The sequence below is a fragment of the Pogona vitticeps genome, chromosome 1 (genome assembly GCF_051106095.1).
Source record: "Pogona vitticeps strain Pit_001003342236 chromosome 1, PviZW2.1, whole genome shotgun sequence".
Taxonomy (NCBI): Eukaryota; Metazoa; Chordata; class Lepidosauria; order Squamata; family Agamidae; genus Pogona; species Pogona vitticeps.
The window spans coordinates 114,190,501-114,217,459 of NC_135783.1; the positions used below are offsets into that span (position 1 = coordinate 114,190,501).

At 39.7% G+C, this 26,959-nt stretch overlaps 1 protein-coding gene across 8 annotated transcripts in view; it reads left to right on the forward strand.

Moving 5' to 3' along the window:
- The window catches only part of COL12A1 (collagen type XII alpha 1 chain), a 136,183-nt gene that overhangs the window by 16,694 nt on the left and 92,530 nt on the right, over window positions 1–26,959 (forward strand). For 6 of the 8 annotated variants that reach the window (XM_072999628.2, XM_072999609.2, XM_072999621.2 and 3 more), the window contains exons 3-13: window positions 8,444–8,560; window positions 9,890–10,033; window positions 11,163–11,219; window positions 12,787–13,050; window positions 13,233–13,397; window positions 14,384–14,557; window positions 15,108–15,398; window positions 16,021–16,623; window positions 18,654–18,926; window positions 19,330–19,602; window positions 20,407–20,679. The exons of the other annotated variants lie outside the window; for them this stretch is intronic. In XM_072999628.2, coding sequence (XP_072855729.2) covers window positions 8,444–8,560; window positions 9,890–10,033; window positions 11,163–11,219; window positions 12,787–13,050; window positions 13,233–13,397; window positions 14,384–14,557; window positions 15,108–15,398; window positions 16,021–16,623; window positions 18,654–18,926; window positions 19,330–19,602; window positions 20,407–20,679 — 2,634 coding nt within the window. The remainder of the gene's footprint in view (window positions 1–8,443; window positions 8,561–9,889; window positions 10,034–11,162; window positions 11,220–12,786; window positions 13,051–13,232; window positions 13,398–14,383; window positions 14,558–15,107; window positions 15,399–16,020; window positions 16,624–18,653; window positions 18,927–19,329; window positions 19,603–20,406; window positions 20,680–26,959) is intronic. 8 annotated transcript variants of the gene reach the window in all.

Genomic DNA, 26,959 nt, shown 5'->3' on the forward strand with positions numbered 1-26,959 from the left:
TCTTCTGCCCCATGCATTAACTGGGGGCAAGAAATGTTTAAAGAATGGATTTTTAACCCAGGTTCCTGGGATATTACACCAAAAGGTAGCTATAGTAGATTGGGAATGGGTTTTCTCAAACTGTGCACTCAGACTGTCAGTAGAACCAAGAGAACTTAGCAGTGATAGTGTTTTCTGACCGCAGATTGCCATATGAGTATTTTGGAGTGTAATGGATGAGTTTCAATTGTTGAGACCCGAGGATGTGGACAGGGTGCTTGGATCTGTCCGTTCTACCACCACGCCGCTCGACCCTTGCCCATCTTGGCTAATTGGAAGATCTGCCAGGGGGGTTCGCACTTGGGTCCAGGAGGCCGTGAACGCCTCTCTGAGAGAGGGAGTGGTCCCTACCGCCTTGAAAGAGGCGGTAATTCGACCACTCCTTAAAAAGCCTAACCTGGACCCAAGGCTGGTGGTCAACTACCGACCAGTGGCGAACCTCCCTTATTTGGGCAAGGTGTTGGAGCGGGTTGTGGCCGGGCAACTCCAGGCGCTGCTGGATGAAACGGATTTTCTGGATCCATTTCAATCGGGTTTCAGGCCGGGTTTTGGTACAGAGACAGCCTTGGTCGCCCTGTATGATGACCTTTGCCGGGAGAGAGACAGGGGGAGTGTGACCCTGTTGATACTCCTGGACCTCTCAGCGGCTTTCGACACCATCGACCATGGTGTCCTTCTGGATAGGCTGGCTGGGTTAGGAGTTGGGGGCACTGTTTTACGGTGGTTCCACTCCTTCCTAGCTGACCGTGTCCAGAAGGTGGTGCTGGGGGACAGTTGCTCTGCCCCATGGCATTTATGTCATGGGGTTCCTCAGGGCTCGATACTGTCCCCCATGCTGTTTAACATCTACATGAAACCGCTGGGAGAGGTCATCAGGAGGTTTGGGCTGAGGAGTCAGCAATATGCTGACGACACTCAGCTCTACCTCTCGTTTTCCACCAATCCAGGTGAGGCGGTTTCTGTGCTGAACTCGTGTCTGGACCTGATAATGGACTGGATGAGGGTTAATAAATTGAAACTCAATCCAGACAAGACGGAAGTGCTGTTAGTGGGTGCTTCGCCGGACAGGTTGGAGGGCCATTTCCCTGCCCTGAATGGGGTTACACTCCCCCTAAGGGACAGGGTCCGCAGCCTGGGGGTGCTCCTGGACCCCAGTCTAACTTTGGAAGCCCAGGTGGACTCGGTGGCCAGAGGCGCCTTCCTTCAGCTGCGGAAATTATACCAGCTGCGGCCCTACCTGGACGAGCGGAGTCTCATGACAGTTACACACGCACTGGTAACATCTCGTATAGATTATTGCAATGCGCTCTATGTGGGGCTGCCTTTGAAGACGGTCCGGCGACTGCAACTGGTCCAGAATCGAGCTGCGCGGCTGGTGAGTGGTGGAGCCGCTAGAGATCACATCAAGCCAATTCTGTTCAATTTACATTGGTTACCAGTTGCTGCCCGAGCCCAATTCAAAGTGCTTGTTTTGACATATAAAGCCCTAAACGGCTTGGGCCCTGGATACTTGAAGGACCGCCTCCTTCCATATGAGCCTACCCGGCAGTTAAGATCTAGCCAGGGGGCCCTTTTGAAAGAGCCATCCCTCAAAGAGGTAAGAGGGATGGCTTGTAGACAAAGGGCCTTTTCGGCAGCTGCCCCCAGACTATGGAACGCCCTCCCAACTGAAATCCGTCTGGCGCCGACGTTGATGACATTTCGGCGCCAGGTCAAAACCTTCCTGTTCCAGAAGGCTTTTAATTGAAATAACAACTGTGGGTCCTGATGATGGCAATTTTAATTGTATTTTAATTGTATTTTAATCATCTTATTGTATTGAATTTTAATTATTGTAAGCCGCCCAGAGACCTCTGGGTAGAGTGGGCGGCATATAAATAAAATAAATAAATAAATAAATAAAATAAATTTTACTTTAATACCTTAAAAAAAGAAAACAAAGTGCAAATATCCTATGCATTTTTCCTCTCTGTGAGTTTCAAATGGGGTGTTTCCTTCTACATTTTTTCTCCATATGAATCCCTTTTCAAACTGATGATCTGTCTGTTCTGTTAACTTACTCTCATTTCTTCCTTCTGAAATACATTGTCACAATATGTCATAGTCTTGGTGCTGCCACCACAGTCCATATTTTGTCTGGTTTTTGTCCCAGATGCTGGGAAGATAAACTTGGAAGGTTTCCTTAAAGACTACCAATTACATTCTCTGACTCAGCTGAAAATTTCCTCCATGTTTTACTTTGTCAGTTATTACTTTTCTTTGTTGTTCATTCTCTTTGTTATTGTGCAATATACAGCATTCTTTATGATTCCACATCTTCAGTGTACTAACAATTGACTATAGTACTATGTCTTCTAATTTACTTCTTAGACATGTCCAGTGATCTTGCTGTTTTATTCTGATCATTTTCATAAGTCTTATTTCATGCTTTCATTCGTGAAATGCAAGACAAAGTCATTTTTCAGACAGAGGTTTTCAGTGAGGTAGCCATGTTAGTCTTTTTCAGAATGTATAATAAAAATAGAAACAGGAGCGTTGTGGCACATTGAAGGCTAACAGATATCTTTCAGTGTGTAATGTGTAGATTAGTCTATTTCTTCAGAAATGAATCCATTCCTGTGTTTAAGGAAGTGAATTGTAAACTATGAGGGGTTACACTGCAATAAATCTGTAAATCTAAGATGAGCGTAATTCGTATGTATGTATGTATGTATGGATGGAGGGATGGAGGGATGGAGGGATGGAGGGATGGAGGGATGGATGGATGGATGTGCACGTGTGTGTGTGTGTGTTTGCTATACTTCAGATGGAGATGATTGTGAGAAGTCCAGGCCTAAGCATGTTAAATCATATGTATGTACCATTGATTTCCATTGGGTTCCTCTTACCCCACAAGTACTTATCATATAATAATTTAAAATTATCATTTGTTTTTAGCAGTACTAAGGAAAGTTACTACAGTTCCCTCAAATTCTTGGCCAGTAGGGCCAATTTCAGTGCTGTAGTTCAAAAAACTAACTTTTCCAAACTCTACTTCTGTTTAATCTCTGAAGGTGAATGTAGATGTGATACAGACAAATCCTCTAAAGCAGTGATTCCCAACTGTGAGTAACCCAGGTGTTCTTGGACTGCAACTCCCAGAAACACCATCTATCACAGCTAGTGTTGAAGGCTTCTGGGATTTGCAGCCAAAGAACACCTTGGTTAGCCAAGGTTAGGAGCCAATGCTTTAAAGTAATCGCAGCCAGTATGTGGATGTCTCTGCAGTTTGGAGAATTATGCCAAGGAAGGGAAGTCTTTAATTCCCCCCCCCCCCTTGCAGCATTGTCCTGGTCAGATTTTGCTACATTCAGCCTTGCTGAAATAAAAAAAGGAAAATAAAACCCAAGGCTTCAGGAGTTGGACAGTTCTGATCAGGAAAATGGTTTGAGAAGAAAGATTAACATGCCTTCCCAGTACTGCAACTCCAGCTCAAAAGTGGAGCTTCCCCTACCCCTGATTTAAAAAGAAAAAGGTCAGGAGGTCAGGTCCATCAATCAGATTGTTGGCTCTTGTTCTTACACAAGGCTGTTATTACAACTGTGTGATGTATATTAGGAACAACAGTTAACTTGTCCGGGCTATATACATAAAATGTAATTGTTATTGCTCTGTATGGACTACAGAGCACATGTCCACAGTTATAAACATCCAAACTTGTATGCCTGGGAACACAAATACTAGTATGAATCATTTTTGTCATGTGACATATACATGTACCCTTAATGGCCTTGTGATGGATCCACCACCCCACCAAGAAGAGCTGAAGCGACCTCCCCACTAACAAGACCTAATCCATTCGCTTCACTGGAGGGGCAGATTTTCTCCATGGGAGAGAATGGCTTGCTTAAGGAGAGTTCCCCCCCACACACTTCCTTCACTATAGCCAATATACCAGCTCCAGTCTGGCATGCATGCAGGACTACTGCAGATAATTATGTACAATGAGCTGCAAAAATGGAGCTAGTATATTTTCCCATACATGAAGTCACATGAACCTCTTGTGTGTGCACAAAGATGGTGTTTGAACCCAAGTCTTAATTAAACTAAGAAAAGCATCAGAAACCAGCAGTCAACACAGAGGTGGTATCACTTTATATCCTGTGGAAGAGGGATGGTCCATTTATTTCCATTTTTCCTTTTAAAAGACCATACAGTATGTGGCAAGCATTTACTTATTGTTGTCTATGTGCCATCAAGTTGCTTCTGACTTACAGCAATCCTAGCAGGGTTTTTGAGGTGTATGTATGTTCAAGGACCGATTTGCCGTTGCTGCCAATCAGGGAATTTCCATGGCTGAATTTCCACGTTACCTGAGTTCTAGTTTGACACTCTGTCCGCCGCACTACATTGGCTCTCAGAAGCACTTCATACCCTAATATGAAAACAACAACAACACCAGGGTTGGTTGGTTGGTTTGTTTAAATTGTAACACATAGACACACTTAAGAGGTTCAATCCCCACTGAACACTTCTTTTAATGGCATGGGAACAACTTTTGATAGGGTGATCCAAGTCTCTCTTCAAGTATTATTTTACTATCTCATTAGATATTCACAGAGGTTCATTACTAGCTAGAATGGGTGATCTAAAGATATACTGTTGTGCTTGATTTATTTTTATTGCATGTGTTGATTTATTTGAATTGCACTTAGCCAGCATTGTCAGTAGGCAACCTGATAAAGAGTCTGCGTTTATCACCTTACTTTCCCAGCTATATAACAACCACAAACAATTGCAAGAAATAGAGAATGAGTGACTTCCAACTGATTCTCTTTATTTTGTTGTGAAAAGTACAGAGAGATAGCATAGTTCCCAAATAATTTCTTGGTATGATTATGGCAACCTCTGGACTTGTGCCTATGGGCTCCTTTACAACGTATGTTATAGTCTGGTGTAGAAACTTCAATGTAGAATACATTCATACTGTATCAATTATAAAGCCTACAACAGTACTTGAAACCATCAGGGAAAAGCCAGGTTTTCCATTTAAAGTACACAATAGATGCTTCTCTCAGCCAAGATTTTGGCAAGATTTGTCATAATACATACAGAACATTGGAGGGGCTGGGAAGTCTTAGGGGTATGACAAAAAGTATACACAGAACAGTCTCTTAGATGATTACATATTATTAATGTAATTTTTATATTCTTTTGCTCTGGAGTGTACTTCCCTTATATGTCAATTCTATGGCGGTTACAAAAACAGGATGGGATCCAAAGAAATACTTTATGCATGGCCCAGAGCTTGTGCATGCAAGGTGGAATTTCAAAGTTTTAAAAGTTTTAAAACTTGTTTTCTTAACACAACAGACCACTGTTGTCATACCAGAATTGCTTTTAGAAACACTTACCAATTTCAAAAGCAGCTGGATATGATGTGTCTGGGGATCCTGTTTGAGAAACAGAAACCTCATAGTCTTGGATGCACAGAGCTAGTTGCATGGTTGTTTGGATCTTGGTGTGCCTTTTTTTGTGAAACGAGTAGTTACTTCATTAAAAAATGAGTCTGAAATCAAAGAGGCTATCTTTTGCCCAAATCTCACATTTTGAACAGAAATAGGCTGTGGAGGTAGTTCACAGCATGGAAGCAAGTCTCACTGGACGTAGGCTATTGAACTTGGAATGAACTTCTAAAGAATTAGACATAGGATCACCTTATATGTTATGACTATGGGTCAAACTAGATGATACGTTTAGCTCATGTTTAGAAGTTGTGCTGCCTCAATCAGTGAAAAAAGACTGCCACAGCCCATGTTTTTCCTCAACTCTCTACCTTGCATTCCAGCATTCCTTGTTATGAGATTGGTCATTGGAAGATAAGCTGAAGGCTTAATTCGAAACTAAATTGTGTTCTGGGAGGAAAAATGGACTAATCATAGGGATTACAAATTTGTTTTGACATTTAGTTTGACTCCATGGTTGAAACCACACTTGCAGAAGTTGTAGCATTGAATTTCTTACATATAACTATCTGATACAAAAGTTAAAAGTCATGTTTGCACTATGTATTATTAAAAAACTGTTAAGTGGCAAATCTAAGTTTTCATAAAGCGGATAATCATCCTGCAAAATGTTAAAGACTTTTCCCCACAGTTAGTTTTTTCAGTTTATCTGGAATCCGGTCATTTGGATATCATCAAGGTGGGCTGCTGCTGTCCTTCAGCAGTTACAGCCTAAGGCCTCTGCTGCTTCAGGTCAATTTGCCTTCAAGGTTGGTAGTGCTATTTTTTTCCCCATGTACTGATTTCTTTTTTAAAAAGAGCATGCTCAGGTCAGTTGTCTCTGCCTTTGCATTAAATTTGTCCTGAGCCATTGCTGTGAAAACAATATTTTATAATGGTATTCTTCATTAATGTTGATGTGCTTTGTTATTAACATCTATTGCATGATGTGGATTACCTACATATTTGCCTTCTGATTGTAGATTAGTGACTGCCTTAAAAAGAATGTAGAGTTCAGTTGTGCATGCACCTTAATTTTCTAATCTCACTGCCTGTGTATGGATAATAGGAAAAAAATAACATTTTTCTAGCACTACTATATCTGTTATAGCAACAGCACAAAGCCATATTATCCTATTTTCACTGGAAATGAACATACATTAAAATTTTTGTAATATTATTTAAGTCCGTACATCTCCCACTTATAGTGGCATCAAACTTTTATATATATATTAAGATTGAATTGCTTGCAGGGCATACTGCTGAAATGCCTCTGATGTCGAAAGTACTATATTGATTTAGGTGCTGAGTGGATTTTCTCTCTGGATCTAGTTAATATTCTGTAACCAATTTCTCAGAGGTACACTCTTTAGTTAAGTTCTATTTTTTTAAAATGAAATATTAAATTAAGCAAAGATGAACATCTTCCAAGAAAACCACAAGATATGGCTCATCCGCAATGCTTGCCAAACAATCTGAAGCATTAAGGAAAGTATGGCTGAATCTTATCTGCCTTTGTTAAACCCGTTAAAATGGTTATTTGTAGTACACCTACCATGCACTGACAGTGAACCAGCAAGATACCCCATGACTCAGCATGAACAATTTAACCTGAGAATATCATTATAAAATATTTTTATGAAACGTCTTTGCACAATGATTCTTGTACATGGAAGCTTTTGTCCATTGTGGGAAGCTAAACCAAAGTAATAATAATCATCAAATTGACTTTTCATATATATACATATATATATCTACCTACATGCATGATGCTGCAAGATAGCGTATGTAAACTATTCCTTTCTGTTCAGTTTGTCATCTCACTAGCTCCCACAAATTTACTTGCAGTCATTTGTCCGGATTACTGATGCCCTCTTTCTCGTGTTTTCTCCCCTGCCCTATGCATTCTGTAAATAAATGTCTATAAGTATACCTTGATGTTGTCTTTCCATAATTAACCATTGTTGTGTAAACACCATACTGGCATTTTGTGTTAAAATGCCACTCCTTAGTATGGATACACCTGCTGCAAAGGGAACAGACTGATGTTAATTTATGGTTTACACCTCAGGATTAGTATAGTACAGTGGTGTAAACAGCTAGAATTTTGGGGGGCTTTTTTAAACAAATGTTCTGTGTACTAGTTCAAATGTGATGGGAAATAATTTATGATTGGTTAACCCCTTGGTTCTCAGTTTTATGTGAAAACATGTGTAAAATAATCCACTGTGGTGGCTTTTTTTGGAATTAAGGGGTTAAAGTCCAAAACCAAAATAAATGCATATAAATCTGTATGATATAAATCAAACGATGAATCATTAAACCTTTTCTGCATTATCAAATACATCTTTCTCTTTTTCTCTGCCATGCTTCTTTGTAAAAAAAAAAGAGAGGAATGACAAGTGTGCAGAGAGACAATTTTTAAAGAAAAATATTAATTCTTTGATGTCTTATTAAAGAAGTATTGTGTTATTGTCAAATGATCTCATGGTGTTGTAAGCAGGTCGTGATTTGGCATGCTTTTACAAATTGCACCCAGCATGTTGAAAAACATTCTTTTAATTGTTATGTGAACTGTGTGCATATGTGGTTATTATCTGTGGACTCATTGTACATGTATCCAAATGTGTTTCCTATTGTGCTTGATTTTGCTGGCCATTCTTGAATGACTTGGCAATTCAAGAAACAAATGTTCTGTGCTGTCCTCTGTAATGCGTATTCTCTTTGATGTGTTTTGTCATATTCCATCAGCTTGTATTCTTCCTTTGCCAACAACATATCTTTATATTTGTTGGAAACAAATTTATGCAAAGACATTATTTTAGATAGCTTTGCTTGAAACATATTTTAAAATTTTTTTACAGGAAATTAATTTGTTCAACTTCTTAAACCTACTCTTGCTTGATGTAAATCTTTTGCAGTTAATCCACCATCAGACTTGAATTTTAAAATTGTAGATGAACATACTGTTCAAATGTCATGGACCAAGCCATCTGATGCAATCGAAGGTTACAGGATAACAGTTACACCTACACTTGGTAAGCTTTGGGGTCTTTTAAAAAAGTCTGAAATAATGCAGTCCTGTTCAGTTGCATTATTTTTTCCCCTTAACTAATTAGGGGTCGAAGGTTGTCATAGTATGGTATATAAGAATATAGGATAGATATATCTTGAATTTACCCAAAATTGTATCAGCACCTAATCATGCAACCCTAGATATGTCTGATCAGAATCCGTGCTGTCTTTAGTGAGGCTTACTCCTAGGCAAGTCTGGATAGAATTGCAATATTACTGATATAGAAGAGCCGAGAATCCCTTCGTAGTGCATAATAGAAGTGCAGGTCATTAAGACTTAGAGCAATCTTTTCCATTTCTTTAACTTTTTCAGTTTCTTTCCAGTTAGTAATTTCCCCAAATCCTATATATGCTACTGCTTTTTCTGCAATGCCCCCTAAATTCCCAGCACTCCTCTTCATGTCTGCCTTGGTTGCTGGTAACAGCATGGTGTTCTCCATGTCAAAGTGCCACTCTGCCCATCCATGACACCTAGAGTACTGTGAAAGAGAAAAGTAAATTACTCACACTGTTGTGACCCCCAACATCAGCTGCCTGATGCAGGTGCCTCATTATACTAATGGTGGGGTTGTCCCCAACTGCTAATGTGAGATAATGATTAGCTATATAAAAGGCTGCTGGTAACTGAACCTGCAAAACTTCTAATAATGAGTGGTTTTAGGCCATATAAATGAATGAATGAATGAATGAATGAATGAATGAATGAATGAATGGTGAATCTTTCAAGAGAACACAGGCCAGAATCCTATTATATCCTTCCAAAGTTCAATGTGCAAACTGATATGGTGAATTACTTAAGAAAATTGTGTTTCTGTCTCTCATCATATGGTATGACCTGCAACTGATGTGTGATAAGAAATAAAAACACTCAGCTTTTTAATTGGTGGCCATGTGCTGCAGCAGTGTGCACCCTGTGACTTTGGCAAGTGCAAGTATAGAATTCAGCCTTTGCCTGTGGGCAATATATTTGCTGTCTAATTTTTTTAGAAGTGTTTTATAAACTGTAGCACTGCAAGGGTTGCGGTCCTCTTCTTTGGCAGTAGAGTAGTGTAGAAGACAGAGGAGCTACTATAGCTATCTATGCTCACCCTACTGAATGGTGCTTAGAGCAAATGTGTGGTGAGCATGTTTGTAGCAGCTGCATAGAGAAGTGAAGGACTATGAAGTTTCTGTATTTCTTTTAGAGTACATAGGCGACAGTTTTTTTTTTTACAGTATTGAATTATAAGATCATCATTCTGAGATTTAGAAATTCTGCTGTGTTCACTTGTCCTATTGATGCTGAATTGCAGATGGACCTGCTAGGGAATTCACCCTAGCACATAGTGCAACCCAGACATTGTTAACTGACCTCACACCTGATGTTGAATATGTTGTAACAATAAGCTCATATGATGAAAGAGAAGAGAGTATATCTGTCTCTGGACAACTTACAAGTAAGTTCATGTAATTAATCTGAATTTAATTTGGGATGGAGATTATCATAAAGGCATTACAAAATATATCACAGAAGCCTGGTTCTTAATCTTTTAAGGCAAGGGTGGTCTTCATATGGCTCAAAGGCATTTTTGTAGTTTCCCAGAACCTTACATTCCTACTTTTTAAGTTTGCTCTGTTAGTTTTTGGCTCTGAAAGTTCTCTTATACCCTCTAGGTACATTGTTTGGTAATTTTTCCATGCTTTGTGGCCATGTTCCCCAGCATCCCAAAGGCTTCCATACCGCTGATTGTTTTTAAACAAATAATTTTAAAATTTTTTTTTACTATTAGAGGGTGCAAGAATAGTTTATCCATTGAAAACCACACTTTGTAAAGAAAAAAAAATTGGGTTGAGTGGGATGAGCATGGGTATGCCCATCCTTGGACCTGTGGCGCTTGCCTATCCTTGCTAGAGTTTGGGCACCCCTCCCTTAAGTATCAGCAGATTAAGCATATGCTGGAGTTGAGTTTTTAAAAGCTCCACTTTTTGATGTAATCAATAGCATTCATAAGAAAGTCCAAGCATCTGCTACAATTTTCTTCCCACGTGGTATTCTTATACGCCATTGAACATTATGGCAAGTGCATCCTACGGGATGTACTCCAGAAAAGTAACTTTTCCAAACCCTGTTGCTCAGTGCTTGTGAATTTGGTGGAGATTTTGGTTTACTAGGTATGATGCAGGAGGAGCCCAAATTAAATGTCACATCTGTTTCATGCTTGTTGATATAAAGTATAGATTAGTATATAGAGTGACAGACTGGGACTCAGATGGACCTGGGTCTGAATCTCCAGTGGTCCATGGAAGTTCAGTAGGGTAGGGGTGGAACTGGGGAAACCATTCCTTAAAATATCTCACTTACCTTGAAATCGCTATTGGGGTCGCTATAAGCTGCTTCCGGCTTGATGGCCAGAACACTCATTTCAGGCTTACCTCCCAGAATGAACTGCCTGGAAATACATCATCCTCCAGTGAGGAGAAATTAGTTAGATGAAGCCCCTCCTTAAATTCTAATTCCAGACACATCCTGTTTTCTTTTGTTTGTTTATGTGTTTATTTACTTATCCTTGTTCCCTGTTCTTCTAGTTCAAACAGGTGGTTTAGTAACAACAGAAAAGAAGATTGAAGAGGTTCCGTTGCAAAGTAAGTAGTTACAGTGTTAATGGGATGTAGTATTATAAAACAGACTTAATTAGTTATTTTGCTATATTTATTTATTTAATTTAATTTATACCCCGCCTATCTGGTCGACATGACCACTCTAGGCGGCTATATAACTTTTTTTTATCATAGGCTGATCTATTAAACTAATAAAAAATAAAAAAATAATAGAAAGATTAAAAGGCCTTAGAAGTTAAATCAGCCACTTTAAAAAAAATGTAAAGGCTAAAATGCTTGGGAGAAGAGAAATATCTTTATACTTGATATCAAAGTACGTGCCAAACAGGCCTACTTGGGGAGACCTCTCTTGTAGCTACCTGCCTAATTTTGCAAGGCTTGCTCAGAGGAGAGTCTCTGAAGATGACCTGGGTATCCATGCAGGTCTATTTGGGAGGAGAGGTTCTGTCAGTACTGCGACTCCAAGCCAGAAAATGGCTTTCTGGATCATCATAACAAACTTCCTGCAAATGCACAAATGCTAATACTTTCCTGTTCCTTAGCTGAGTACGCCAGAGCATCCTGTTGCATTGCATATCCTTCCAGACATTGTAATATAGAACCTTGAATGTACTGCCTCTTGTGTTGAGGTGGACCTTCTTTTGTTTTATACACTTTTATATTCTATTAACTGGGATAGAGGCAAGGAACTGGTGACTCTCCAGCTGACGTTGAACTGTAATCCCCCCCCATCAATTCTGATTATTTTGCCGTGTTTCCTGGAGCGAATAAGATTAGAAGTACAATAACCAGAGGACCATAGGTTCCCCACCCCTGCTTTAGGGACTTTAAAACATATTCCACTTCTTTTCTTCTGAATTGCCTATGTCCAAGATACAAAGAAAATTGAGAACAGCCTAATGGAGCTTATTGGCCTTTTATATTATCCAGGAGGCTGCCCATTTATTTTAGGTTTATATTGCTTGTAGAGTTTGTGATGCAGGCATATATGAGTTAGTTCTGAAAATTCTGCAAGCAGTATTACAGTCAGAGAATCTCCTGCTCACAGGAGAAAAGGTAATGTTTTATTTATTGCCATTTTTGTTCACTGTGCCCTTGAATGTACCATTGAAACAATGGGGAAGTTGAAATACTCTCCACAATAGGATAGGCAATAGTTCAGGAAAGGATGTAAGAGACAGGGAAATCAATGAACAGGAACCCTTGCTGGACTGTCAGCTCTTTTGTAGAGGGGCTACCCTGAGCTGTTTTGGAGCCAGGCCCACATGTGGCTGCTGGCTAGAGAGTTCATTGAATTAGCCATTTGGCTTTGGAGCCAGAGAATGAGAGTTCAATCCTTCAGTGTGTTGCAAGAGAAGAAACATCCTGTGTAGCCTTGGGCAAACTGCACTGTCTCAGAGTGTCCTTGCAGGGTGGAACAGTAAATCACTTCTTAGTACTTGATTCCTAAAAAATCTTGAAAAGGGACACCACAAGTTGGAATTGACTTGATAGTGTGTCATTACTATATTACAATTTGTTTGTGTATATATGTAAATAAAAAAGATCTGCTCAACTAAGTATCTCTGATTTCATAAAAATTGTATTCCAGGATGTTCCATTAGTGCTGTTGCAGATCTAGTTTTTCTTGTGGATGGTTCTTGGAGTGTGGGAAGAAATAACTTCAAATATATACTGGACTTCATTGTTACCTTGGTGTCAGCTTTTGACATTGGAGAAGATAAGACGAGAGTTGGAATAGTACAATACAGTACCGACACAAGGACTGAGTTCAACTTAAATCAGTATTTTAACCAGAGAGATCTTACTGAGGCAATAAAAAGAATACCATACAAAGGAGGCAATACTATGACAGGTATGTACTTACTGATATTGTGTGATGAAAAAAAAAAAAACACCTATGAATGATAATCAGGTGCTTATTATTCTACTGTATGTTGGTAGTGCGGTGTCACTTGATTTTACATTTTGAAAAATTTGTTTTAAACCAGAAACATTTATGGATAAGAAAATCACAATTGATTATGTACATTACAGGGGAAGCTATAGATTATCTAATTAAGAACACATTTATTGAATCTGCTGGAGCACGAAGAGGCTTCCCCAAAGTGGCAGTTATCATTACGGATGGAAAATCACAAGATGAAGTAGAAATTCCTGCAAGAGAACTTCGTAGTACAGGAGTTGAAGTGTTTTCTTTAGGTATGTTGGACTTTATACAAATGGTCATGAGGTGGAAGAATCAAAATCTGTATGGGACTCCTCCTCCCCCTTGGTGTAAGTTGCTTGCGATTAAGTCTACTTTTTCACTTAATCTGCAACATTTGGACAATGTGTCAGCTATGCTCCATTTTCTTACAAGGTTCTATTATTTATTTATTTATTTATTTATTTATTTAATTATTTAATTATTTAATTATTTATTTAATTAATTTTCCGCCTATCTGGTCTTTTGACCACTCGAAGCGGCATATAGTGGTTAAAATAAAAACCTAAAAATAGCTTTGTTGGAACTAGAGTTGTCTCTTCATGGTAAAAGTCCTGTTCTTCGGGTATGTAAACTGCTTAACTTTCAGAAGCAAATTGTGGTTGAGGAATTTCTGTAGACATTATCTGCTGCATACTGAGCAACATGACTCAGTGCATACATCCGATGAGGGGTCCAGAGACTTCTTATGACAAATCATCTCCAAAAGTTACACCCTTTGTTTAACTTAACTAAGAATTTCAGCCAATAATCTCAGAGACATAACTTGGAAAAGGTACTTTTCGGACTAGAATTCCTAGAATTAACTAACTAGTATGGCCAGTGATCCTACTGGTTGAAGGTTGTGGGAGCTATAGTGTCAAAAATTAACTTCACAATGCTTTGCTCAAAAAGACTTTTAAAGACACAAGTACAATGTTTTAAATAGCACCCAGTATTAATTGATAAACAATATTAAAAGCAGCATGTAAGTTTGTAAAAATGCCAGTGAAAACTAACCCAGGCTTGCCTGAGTGCTGATACACCTCTATTATAGGGTCCATTGAGGTTCATCAAGAGGCTTTTGGTTTTCAGTCCAGATAGGTTTTTAGATACCCATAAATACAGTAGTGGCTATCTACAGGCTTAGCAGATGAAGGAAAATATATCAAACTCTCACATATTTCAACTTCTATATTTTTTCTTCTTCCTCTTTCCTTAGGAATCAAAGCTGCAGATGCCAAAGAGCTCAAGTTAATTGCATCTCAGCCCTCCTTGAAGCATGTGTTTAATGTAGCCAACTTTGATGGCATTGTGGATATACAGAATGAAATAGTTTCACAGGTGTGCTCCGGTGTTGATGAACAACTGGGTGAGCTGGTCAGTGGAGAAGAAGGTAACAAATCATTTCTCAGTAACCATTTCATTGTGGCATAGATATCCAACCATGGTAATGGCACCAGTACAGGGATTTATGGAGCAGAATAGAACAACAGCAACAAAAAAACACACCATTGCATTCAATTGGACTTCTTTCCACAAAGCCGTAATCCCATGCTTAAGCACGGTTTACTTGTGAATAAGTCCCACTACAGTCAGTGTGGCATAATCCTCAGTATATATGTGTAGGGTTACCCTGTTAATATCTAGTTCTAGTTTATTATTATACGGTCATAGACCCGAAAATACAAAAATAAGCACATTATATAAAATATACAAAATAAGTAAATTGTTAAAATATATCAGCAGTATAAAACATGAGCCATGTACTTGTCTTATTATAACATTTTACGAATTCTTAAAACTGTGAATAATAATAATAATCGTTAATATCTTGTTTTCACTGTGTTGTCAATGTATCGTATAACATGAGGAAAGCATGTGGATCGCTTTGCCCTTGAAAAATTATGTATTTCTGAGTGGATTTTTGTTTCTAATTTTTTCAGCCATTGAACCTCCCTCAAACCTTGCAGCAACACAAATCTCGTCCAGATCAATTCGAATCACTTGGTATCCATCTCCTAGTGAAATAACTGGCTATAAGATTGTTCTGATCCCAATGGTAGCTGGGGCCAAACAGCATTCACTGAGTGTAGGACCTCAAACTACTGCTTTTAATGTAAAAGATCTTTCTGCAGACACAGAATACCAAATTAGTGTGTATGCAGTGAAAGGACTGACGTCCAGCGAGCCAGTGACTATAATGGAAAAAACACAGCCTGTTAAAGTTCAAGTGGGTAAGTCATGGTTTGGTGGAATAGACATTTTAATAGTTGAGTTCTGTAAAAGCAAAATGCCCTGAAATGAGATAGTTAAACTAAAAGATGTATGGGACAAAAATAATTTCTTTTTCTTTTTAACTGTATCTACCAGACAAATCAATAGGAAATTACTAGTATCTGGCATTAAGAGACACACATGTAATTCAGTTCAACTACTGATGAACTGGTAATAGTCTAATCATATACAGAAGTGTAACTACGAATTTGTCTTATATAGAAAAGTATATAGATACGCTTTTCTATATAAGAAAAATGTATAAATAAAGGTACTGGGCTAAATCCACTTTGTAGTCCAAACTAGAGTAGATCCATTGAATCCATAGAGTTTAGGTCTTGTTGACTGATTAAGTCCTGTTTGTTTGGTGGATTTGATCTAGTGGAGGCTACCATTTAACTGCAGCCCTAACTCTTTGTTCTTGACGTGAGGATATCCTTAATGTGGAGGCTATTATCTATTTTTCAGGGATTATTTTAAATAAGACAACCGTTTTTAAAGTGATGTTCTTTATGATGATGATAAATAAAAAAGTGCTGTGTAAATATTAACAATGACTGTTTTTGTTTTTGTTTTAAACAGAATGCTCAAAAGGTGTGGATATCAAAGCAGACATTGTGTTTCTGGTGGATGGCTCCTACAGTATTGGCATTGCCAATTTTGTTAAAGTAAGAGCATTTTTGGAAGTGTTAGTTAAAAGCTTTGAGATTTCCCCGGAAAAAGTCCAAATAAGTCTCGTCCAGTACAGCAGGGATCCTCATACGGAATTTACTTTGAACAGATACAGCAGAATTGAAGACATACTTCATGCTATTAACACCTTCCCCTACAGAGGTGGATCCACAAACACAGGCAAAGCTATGACCTATGTAAGGGAAAAAGTGTTCGTTCCCAACAGAGGTGCAAGACCAAATGTCCCAAGGGTCATGATTCTTATAACTGATGGCAAATCATCAGATACTTTTAAAGATCCTGCCATAAAGCTACGGAACTCAGATGTAGAGATATTTGCAGTTGGTGTTAAGGATGCAGTACGGACAGAATTGGAAGCAATTGCCACACCACCTGTGGAAACTCATGTGTACACAGTTGAAGACTTTGATGCTTTTCAAAGAATATCATTTGAACTCACACAGTCTATCTGTCTACGGATTGAGCAGGAACTTCAGGAGATTAAGAGAAAATGTAAGTAGTTGTAGCCACGTAGAACTGTATCCTGAAAAGTGCTAGCAAATTAATCTGAGGGAAATGCTACTAGTTGTGTTAGATGTTACTTCTAGAGTTATGATCACACCTACTGTTAAAGAGGGAAACTGTCCGCAGATGTTTCTGTTTAAATGAAAAGAGCAAAAGGATTAGTCTTACCCAAATGGTAGGGAGGAGTTTAGCTATGTGAGTTTCAGACTGGTGTTGCTGAGGGACCCAGTCTTGGTTTTTGTCAGGAGAACCAATGGACATTGGCTTCTGTGGATCCAAAGCCATCACCTCCTACTCTCCGAATGTCCCATTTTGGGACCTGCTGCTGCTGATGGGAACATTGTCAATGGGTAATTTGTACCTACGAAGATTCATTAATAAGGCTTATAGGCTGAATCATTAAATGTATGGTTTATGCTGTATGTCTCCCCCACCCCTCCAGGAAAGCTAGGCCCTGCTTACAATATTTGGAAATGAACATGCACAAATCCCATCTGTTTACAATAATAGGACTGAATCTGGAGACCCCAGTTACTGTAGATTGAAGGAAAAATATTTTAGCTTCATCTCCAAATACAGTATTGTAAACTAGACTGAGTTTATGAGGGAAAAACAGAGTATAAATCATACTTTGAATGATTCAGAACTACACTTCAGACAACTGCTTATGTCTGTTGCAGAACAGGATGATGATCTGCCACATGCACCCTAATTCAGTACGTGAATGAAGCCCAGCATGTGAACAATAAAAATGGCTGTCAGCATTATCTTGTTTACTTTGAACCTTAGCCACTATAATACATCATCTATCACAGAATGAGCCCCCATCCTGAAATTTTGCTTTCACACACAGTTCTCTCTCTCTCTCTAGCCCTTACTTTATTATTTTTATTGGCTGAAATCCAGTTGCATAGCATAGTAAGTCACAACTAGAGGTGGCCCCACTCTGAAAATTGATACAGTAAGTCTGCAATAGTTGTGACTTGTTACAACAGGATCTCAGGCACTGGGTGTCAAATAATGTGCATGGAGCATTATGTGAATATTCAGCACAAGTTCTCCCATTAGGTAGAGAGAAGCAACTGCCTCTGGCAGCTATGCTGGGGAATGTGTGAACATTTTAGAGGAAGGAGCTGTGTGTGCTGGGACCCTTAAGCAAGCCTGCTGCAGTAGAAGATTCTAGTCTAGAGCCAGTGTTGAAATAAGGTTCATTGACCAGTACGGTCAACTTCTGTACATAGTATGGGAGGGGGCACAGAAACATTCTTTATATGGTCGCTAGACTCTGTTGGCCTTAATTGTACAGTATCTGAAAAAGGTCAGTGGTTTGTTGTCGCCCTTGTCTGAGGGAAAATAAGCATTGTCTCAGCAAGAAAATGTGGCCTGTGATTTTTCTTAGTCATCTTCCTGGCTGCTTTCCTGGCTGGATGAAATAATGCAGACAACATTCATCTTGCACTGTTCCCACCAATAGCAAGAGTATGTAGCAGAGTGCATGCTGTTATAGTTCACTGTGAAAGTGAAGCATATAAGAGCTCCCTTCCAATTTTACGATACAACCTCAGTTTTCAAAGCTGCGGAATCAAGAATCACAAAAAACCAGAAAGGTAGAAATAGTTGGAATTTCTGACCTTTTGGATCACAGAAGGCCAATATAATGCAGTCAACAATGGGCTGGATTAGGGCTTGGAAGACATGACTTTGAACTCTCACTTGCCCATGAAATTCACTGGGTGGCATAGGACTACTCACGTCTAATCCTGTCTGATGTGCCTCAAAAGACTGTTGCCAGGACAAATGGAGAATAGACTCATAAACGACTAAACAATAACAAACAACACTACCTTGTACTCATAAATGTAACTAACCAATTGATGACAATGATGATAGGTTTCATCTAGGCTTTCCGTAGTCCTGCCATCAAGAAAATACTGTGTTTATAGAAGCCGATTGTTTCTAGAGATTAAAAGGGGTTTATCAAGTACTAGATTTACTCACTAGATTTTTATTTTCAACAGCTTATTTGCCTGCAAGGAATCTGCAGTTTTCAGAAGTGGGTTCTTACAGCTTCAGAGTTAACTGGTCTCCTGCAGGACCTGATGTTTTATCTTACCTTGTCAAGTATAACGAAGCTGTTGGTGGAGAGGAGTTCATGGTTTCTGTACCAGCTCCAGTTACTAATACAGTCCTTACTAATTTGCTACCCAAAACCACCTATGCTGTCAGTGTGATTGCAGAGTACGAAGATGGTGATGGCCCACCGTTGGATGGGGAAGAAACAACTTTAGAAGGTATAATACCGATTGTCCAGCTTCTGTTCTTTCCTCCTGATACTGTACACGGCTCATCAAAATGAAGCATCTGTTGCTCCCTGTTTTGTGCTGGTTGGTGCAATTTGCTGTCACTCAAGACTGGATCTTACCTGGATTTCTGTCTATTTACAGAGAGGGACACACACACATGTGCACGTGCATGCACACACACACATACACAGATAAGGGGGGAGAGAGATTTACAGAGCAGGTTGTGGAGGAGAAGAAAGAAAGAGAGACAGAAGGGAAAAGGAAAGCAAAGAAGGCAGCCTCTTGACTTCTCTGTGTTGCTTCACTTTGGAGTTTGTCCACTTGAAGCCCATGAGATGAACTCACAAAAATAAAATGACTTGCATTTGTTGTTATTTTGCTTCCTTTCTAGTTCGAGGATCACCACGAAATTTAAGAGTAACTGATGAAACAACAGATAGTTTTAAAGTTGGGTGGTCAGCTGCTCCAGGAAACGTTCTCAGATACAGGATTGCATACAGACCTGTTGCTGGCGGGGAGAGAAGACAAGTAACTGTCCCAGCAAATGAAAGGGCAACCACGCTACAGAATCTAAAGCAAGATACAAGATATGAAGTCTCTGTTACGGCTGAATACCAGTCTGGAGTTGCAGATCCTCTGACTGGCCATGGAAAAACTGAAGAAGGTAAGCAGTCAACACAGTGAAAAGGACTTCTCACTCAGGACTCAGGAACAAGGATGTGATGGCACCACTGTTAAAGATAATGAGAAGCAGGGGTGACTTCAGTTAGCTCTTGGTACTTGTCACCTGTGTGACAACCATGGATTTGCAAACAAGTTTGGGTAGCCTGCATACTTTACATGTGAAAAGTTCGCTCTGAATTGAGCCTAGCTTGACAACTTCATATTTAAGAAGAGTGGCATCAAGCTATCCTTCAAACTTCAGTAAAGCTTCCTCCAACTCCTCTGGTTTAGGTGCTTATTTACCTTTAGACATCTTATTCCTCTATAGCCAATATCAAATAGGATGCTTCTGCTGATAAAATTGCTTTCATTATGGCAACCATTGTAGCTCTCTGTATGTGAACAGAAGTGAATCTGGGGGACTGGGAGACCTGGAGTGAGTAATGGAGAAGGCTGCAGTGGGACAACAAAACAAGTTCCATCACACTAGTTAGTGCAATGTTGGTCATCAGCCTGCATTTTTAAATAATATTCTAAAGGGTCATTTGCTCCCTAAAGGGTACCTGTAGTCCTCCCTTTCCTCAGCTAAGATGCCACTCTCTAGACTTCCTGAGTTTGCCTTTTGGCTTCCTTGGCCATATTGAAATGCTATCTTGTGTCAGTTGATCATTTTTCTAAATGCTCTTTGTGCAATTATTAACATTATGTATCACTGATATTTCACAAAAAGCCTTAAAGATAGCAAACCCCTCTTTAAGAAACTTTACAGCTAGATCGCTAATGCTTTTCATTGTACCCTGTGCAGTTTTGGGGAGGCCAAGAGACCTGAGAGTTTCTGATGCCACAACATCCTCGCTGAAATTGTCTTGGAATTCAGCACCTGGCAAAGTACAGCAGTATCTTGTAACATATACTCCAGTGACAGGAGGTGAAACTAAAGAAGTGACCTTAAGGAAAGATATGACCACCACTGTTCTCAGAGACTTGGAGCCAGGAACAAGATATGATTTATCTGTGACAGCTCTTTATGCATCTGGAGCAGGAGATGCTCTGTCTGGACAAGGAGACACTCTTGACGGTAAAAACAGTGGCATTTTAAAAATTAATATTCTTGTGACTGAAAACATATTTGTAAATATAGCTGTCTCTTATTCCTTGGCCAAGAGTAAAAACGGGTCTACTAATGCTACGACAGTTCACAGACACTTGAGTTTTCTTTAAAAGGAGAAAAAAAGGAAGCATGTTACTGGAGTAGGAATCTCTGAGGTTTTATTTTGTATAAATACTATTTTTTGGATGATGGCACTTGGAGATCTGAAGTATCTCTATTTGTTTTGCCATAGTTAGTTTCTGTGGCTTTGATGGTGTGCTTTTTTATATCACCATTAATGCAAGTGTGTGTCTGAAAGACACCTCTGAAGTTGAACACCCTTATCCTTTGAGAACTATGATATCCCAGTACTTAGGACCATTTTTAAGGAAGAGGCATCTCCTATTTGAAGAGCTGCCCAATCTGAGTCTTGTTTAAAGAATCACCGGAATGGAAAGCAAGGGTGATAAACCTGCCCGTCATAAGTTAGCTTCCACAGAGCAGACTGAGCAATTTCCCAAGTCTTCGGGGCACAGCCTTCCCTATTAAAGAACAATGAATTGTGTTTCCTTTAAAAACAATTATGGTAGTTAGTTTCAAAATTGCAACTATATATCAGCACCCAGCATCATGCAAATAATGTGCAAATCTATGCTCTTTGGTTTCCCATTGTTTTGTTTTGTGACAGATTTCTTACCCTTTGGTGAGGCATAGATGGCTACTCTAACTAGGGAAATGATTGTTGTATTAATTTGAAGAGGCCTGTGGTCTATTCCCGAGGAACAACCAACTTATGGGGCAAAATGGAACACAACTTTGTGAGATCATAGCTAAGTGATAATAATATGTACTTTCGGTACATAAGGATCCTGTATCCCTGGCATATCTTGCATTTTTTTAAATAAAAGGAATTCTCCAGCAGAAGGAGCAGAGAATGCTTCTGCTTGTGATCTTGTGGAGCTGCTTACTAGACAGGGTAGAGAAGAGGAAGGCTATATGGAGCCATCCTAAGACAACATAGATTGTTTCTAGAGGGGCACAGCTTACCCATGTTTCTTTGGAAGGAAGTCACTGGAGGCTTACAGCATTGTGTGAGTTTCTGTATTAATATACAGATTGAGCACAAACAGAGGCATAGTTTAAGTACTCAAACAGGCAGCCAAACCCACTCTTCCATAGCAGATGATCTCTGGAGAGAGCCAGACAGCCCATCTGCTCCTAATACCTCCAGGACTTAACTTGCAGCACTCTCCTTGATGTCTTTCATAGTCTGTGACTCATTGTTTATTTTCACACAGAGACCTAGATTATTACATCATTGTTAGTTGGGGATGGGGAGCTACAGCCCCTTTCAAATATCTCCTAGCAGCTATTGAGAAGTCTTGCAGAAGATCCAAACATTAATAGCAGCAACTGGATATTGTTTTTTCTAAATAAATGAGCCAAGTAACAATCTCCCTATAGCATGCACAATTATGTAAAATACCTCCCTTTACAAAACTTTAAAGATCCAAACAAGTGATTATTAAAGGACAAACATTTCCCTGTAGTAGAGCAGAGGTGTGACCATGCTTCAACTGATTGGACCTTTAAGAGGAAAGCAAACAAAAATCCCTCTCATTGTCCCTTCTCCTGTCTCTTCCTGACATCTTGCTTTTATTCTTTTAAAGTGATTCAGTGTTAATGAACTTCTACATTTAATTTTTTCTCTCATTTCGTTGTTGCCTCTGCGGAGCCAAGGAAGTGTTTGATTTGGTTGAAGTGGTTCTTTTCTTAACTTACTCTACAACACTGGCAAATTCACAGCAGGCGGATCAAATAAGATTGTTTGAAAGTCAGACAGACCTATGAGGGATGAAAGAACTGTAGGCTTATGCAATCCATTTAGGTCAGCTCTCTGTCTCTAGACTACCTAGTTGCAGTTCAGTGGTGTAGTCGACTATTGCCCTCCCACCCGGAATAACCACGCAAGACCAAGTTTGTGGGTAAATCACGGGCCATGCTTTATTTGGAATCCATTCCGTTTCATAAACATTGCCACTCCTGGCAAAAGGGGGGTCCTGCTGTAGTGCGGATTCAGGTTAGTTCTTGATCATCAAATGACCATTTAACAGCCAGCTGGCTGTGCTCCAACCTCAGTCATCCCCTTCATCCTTAACATGGGATAACTATTGGCCTCCATTTTCCTGGACCCTCTTTCGCTCTCTCTGTGCCAACCTTGGGTCCGGGTGCATCCCCAGCACATCCCAGCTTCCCAACACTGAGATCGCCTGATCGGCAGTGCTGCGAGCTGAGACGCGCTGCCATTTTCTGTCACTAACCTATCATCCAAGTTCGAATACCGCTCGAATCTGCACAAAAGGGGAACTACCAACATGGCTGCCCCCTTAAATATGCCCTGCTCAGCCCACGCCCCTTGACTGATCTCGGGCAAGTCCTGTAGCCTCGTGTGGCATCCGGGAAGGTTGGCAAAGGCAACGCCTCCTGGGGGATCCCTTTGGGCCCCCTCCCGGTGTTGGCAATGCCTTTTCCTGTGGTGGTAAGCAAGACTGTTGGCAATTTCAAAAGTCTGGGGGAAGGACATGTCCTCTTAATTTGGTACCCTGGGGGGAAAAACCCTAGTTGCTACAGTATGTGGTAATTACAGCTCTGACTTTGGGAATATAAGAAAAGAATGAGATGCACTGTCTTCAAGAGCCAAGTTTTAAAATTCAGATTCATCTGAAACAACTGAAGTGAGTATTTTGCTTTCTAGAAGTTGCTAATAATTTGGCTAATAATTAAACGTAGAGATCATCAGTTCTCAGTCTTATCTTGCATGGTTCACTTTTAAGCAGAATCTTCATGGGCTACCAATATGTTTAAATTGAGAAAGCAAGGCTACGTATTTAAGGTCTCTAAGTAGTGCGTTCTCAGTTAATAATGTAAAACTGTTTTCCTGGAAATCATATGAAAGTCCACTGGGTCCAACATTGTTTACAAGAAGGAACAGCAGACAGACTGTGGTGTACCACAAATAACTCAGAAGGCCAACAGGGGAATATATTCTAGTTTCTATCCATGGATGATATAACTCGGGGCAATATATTGTCCTCCAGATGTTGTTGGGCAGGAACTCCCATCAGCCTAGCTAGCCTAGCCGGTGGTGAGGGATGATGTGTGTTGTTGATCAACCCCGTATGAAGCGCCATAATGTTTCTGCCAAGGTTTAACAAGAACGGAAGTTCTCTAATCCCCCCTCCCCCCGGAAATATTATTATATAATAGGATCCATCTAGTAAATGCCATCCTGGTTTCCTTCTGGCTAATTAATTTCATTTATTACTTTTGATCATGGTTGATCAGCTGCACATTATGGCATAGTTAGTTTTAAATTGGAATATTTTACTTCATTGTTCTCCATCTGATGGCTCACCTCCCCTTGGAGGTTTCCAGTGGATGTATTTGTTATTTGCTTTTCTTTTTCACAATCTGAGCCAAATCCTTGGGTCATACACTAGAAATAGGACATAATGGTAAACACAGCAATTGTAACAAGTGGAAAACCAGTATATGGCTGACAATCAACTGTTTCTATGAGCCACTGTTTTTCTAATCTGTTTTTCCCATATAGTGGAAGTGGTAAGAGCAGTTCTGGTGAGAACGTGCTTCTGTGCCTTACGGTGTAATGTCAAATTACAGGAACATGCTCTGTAGTGTCTGCTAAATAGATTGATTTGAAACGGATACAGGATTTGGTGGGGCGAGAGAGTTTTGTTTTGTTTTTTGCAATTCTAATAATTTACTACTAGGTTTGGCAAGTATTGCAGATGTGATTAACAGTAATCTATATAATCATTCCTTGAAACATGACAACTGATCTTTTCCTAGAAGTAAGAATTTTCTAGCACTGCCTTCAGGACATTGTATATGCTAAGTATAATGGTCTCAGGAAGTGATCAAAGCTGAGGACCTCATTTATCACTTTATGTATGTCATCTGGAACAAAAAGAACAAACATTTAATTGTAGTTTTGCAAATAACTACATCTGCTACTGAATGCCAATTATAATTCATGGAGACTGCAAAGTTAATGGTTTATCATCTGTGGAAGTAAATTGAACATGATGTGGACCACTGTTGTAGCAGATGGTCTGGTTGGAATACCTTTAGTCGGATTTTGATAACTGCTCTAGGAAGAAGCATTGTCCTACAATTTAAACACATCTCTGATTAGGTGTGCGTAACCTGGTTAATATAATGAAAGTTTGATATTGACACTGAGATAGAGCTTAAATAAAAATCAGGAATTAGGATTAGTTTAGCTACATATAAAGAGAAAATATGTCGGAAAATATAGTGTTGTTGTGTTCTGCTTTATATTAAGAAATTTATAAAATTAGTTAACATGTTCAATGTGAGGGCTCATTTCTTCAGACTTTCTGCAGCCCAGCCAGCATTTACAGAGCAGGGTTAATTTCTAAACTGAACTCTTCCCTCAGGTACAATCATTGCTTGGCTTGTTCTTGTCATGCTGAATGCTTGCCCTCAGTGAGGACTTCTTTGTGGAGAGAAGGTTTCTCTTGAGCCAGCAGGACCCATCACACTAAAGGTTCTGGCTTTGTATCTTCAGTTGTCTGTTTGCTGGTGCCTGTCTCCTTTCCTAAGCACACTTCTTATGAAACTCTCTGTCACCATCTGCTGTCCTGAAAATTTCTAGTCTTTCCCCCTTCTAGACTCTTGTCAATCTATGAGTCTTTCTCTCCAGCCATGACATCTTCTCTTAAGTTCTACCTCTTTAACCTGCTTTCCCAGCCCCTTCTTCTTTAGCCTTCATCTTCCAGGCACTTCTCTAGATCAGTGGTTCTTAACCTTGGGTTACTCAGATGTTTTTGGACTGCAACTCCCAGAAGCCTTCACCACCAGCTGTGCTGGCTGGGGTTTCTGGGAGTTGCAGTTCAAAAACACCTGAGTAACCCAAGATTAAGAACCACTGCTCTGGATCAGTGGTCCCCAACCTTGGGCCTCCAGATGTTCTTGGACTTCAACTCCCAGAAATCCTGGCCAGCAGAGGTGGTGGTGAAGGCTTCTGGGACTTGTGGTCCAAGAACATCTGGAGGCCCAAGGTTGGGGACCACTGCTCTAGATGATTCCAGTTCTAAACAACTCCTGATAGTGTAATTCTCTGCTGGCCACAACTCCTAGCATATATATGGCCACTTCATAGGATGCTCTTGTATTTTTTGGTACTCAAAGACCAAGAGACACTCTTTTGCTGTGTCTCCACTTAAGTATCAATAATCCTAATTCCTCCTGCTGCTTCTTTTAAGTACAGCTGACTAGCAAAGAGCCTTCTGCCATTTTTAGAGGTCCTTTTTTTAGTAATCAGGCCCAGGCATAATCTTTGCCTACTGATGTATAGCAGGAATGGGCAAAGTGCAGACCTCCAGAAGGTGAACTGCAGTTCCCAGTGGTCCTGGCCATGATAGTCAGTGGCAAGTTGTTGTCCAGCACCATCTAGAAGGCTGCGCTATGACCACCTCAAGGTCCATGTTCCTCTCATGTTTTTTTTTTCTGGCTGAGAGATTCAATCACATTGTGAAATCTATAGCTGAGGATAAATTTAAACATTGCTTCTTTTATATCTATTTGTAAATATAAAATATATTGAATAATAATAAATTGATATCTCACCATTGTACAAGGATGCTGTAAAGCAGCTTCTCTGCTCTTTCCATTGTAAGCTTAACAAACTTTGAGAGAATCTCCTACAGATTGAATCAGTTACCAGAGGAAGTGACATTTTCTTACAATGCATTTTTTAGCACAACATGGGAACTTTATGGACATGTTTTGTGCTGTGCGGTGCTTCTGCCATACAAAGAGACTCTGTCTGCTTAGAAGATTTACTGCTGCCTCATGCATTATTTAAAATAATACATTCTTAGTTTTTTGAGATTGACATTTTCAAGAGATGTTTGCCAATTGTCAGACAATCATGCCGCTTGTCTGTTCCATGGGAGTGCCACATTTCTAGGAAAAAACAAATTAACATAGAGGAAGTAGTTGACTCCACCAGAAAACTGGAAATGGCTTCATCTGAATGCTTTTAGAAAAGAACGCTGTATGTATTGCATAACTGTTGGGATACTTTGTAGTAAAGAAGTTTTCTTTTAATGTCTGCACTGCATTTGTTTCAACTGGGCCAGTATCCTATTGAGTTTCTGTTCAGCAGAAATTTCACCAGTGTAGTAACACAGGGTTATGGCATTTGTTAAACAGCTTTGCT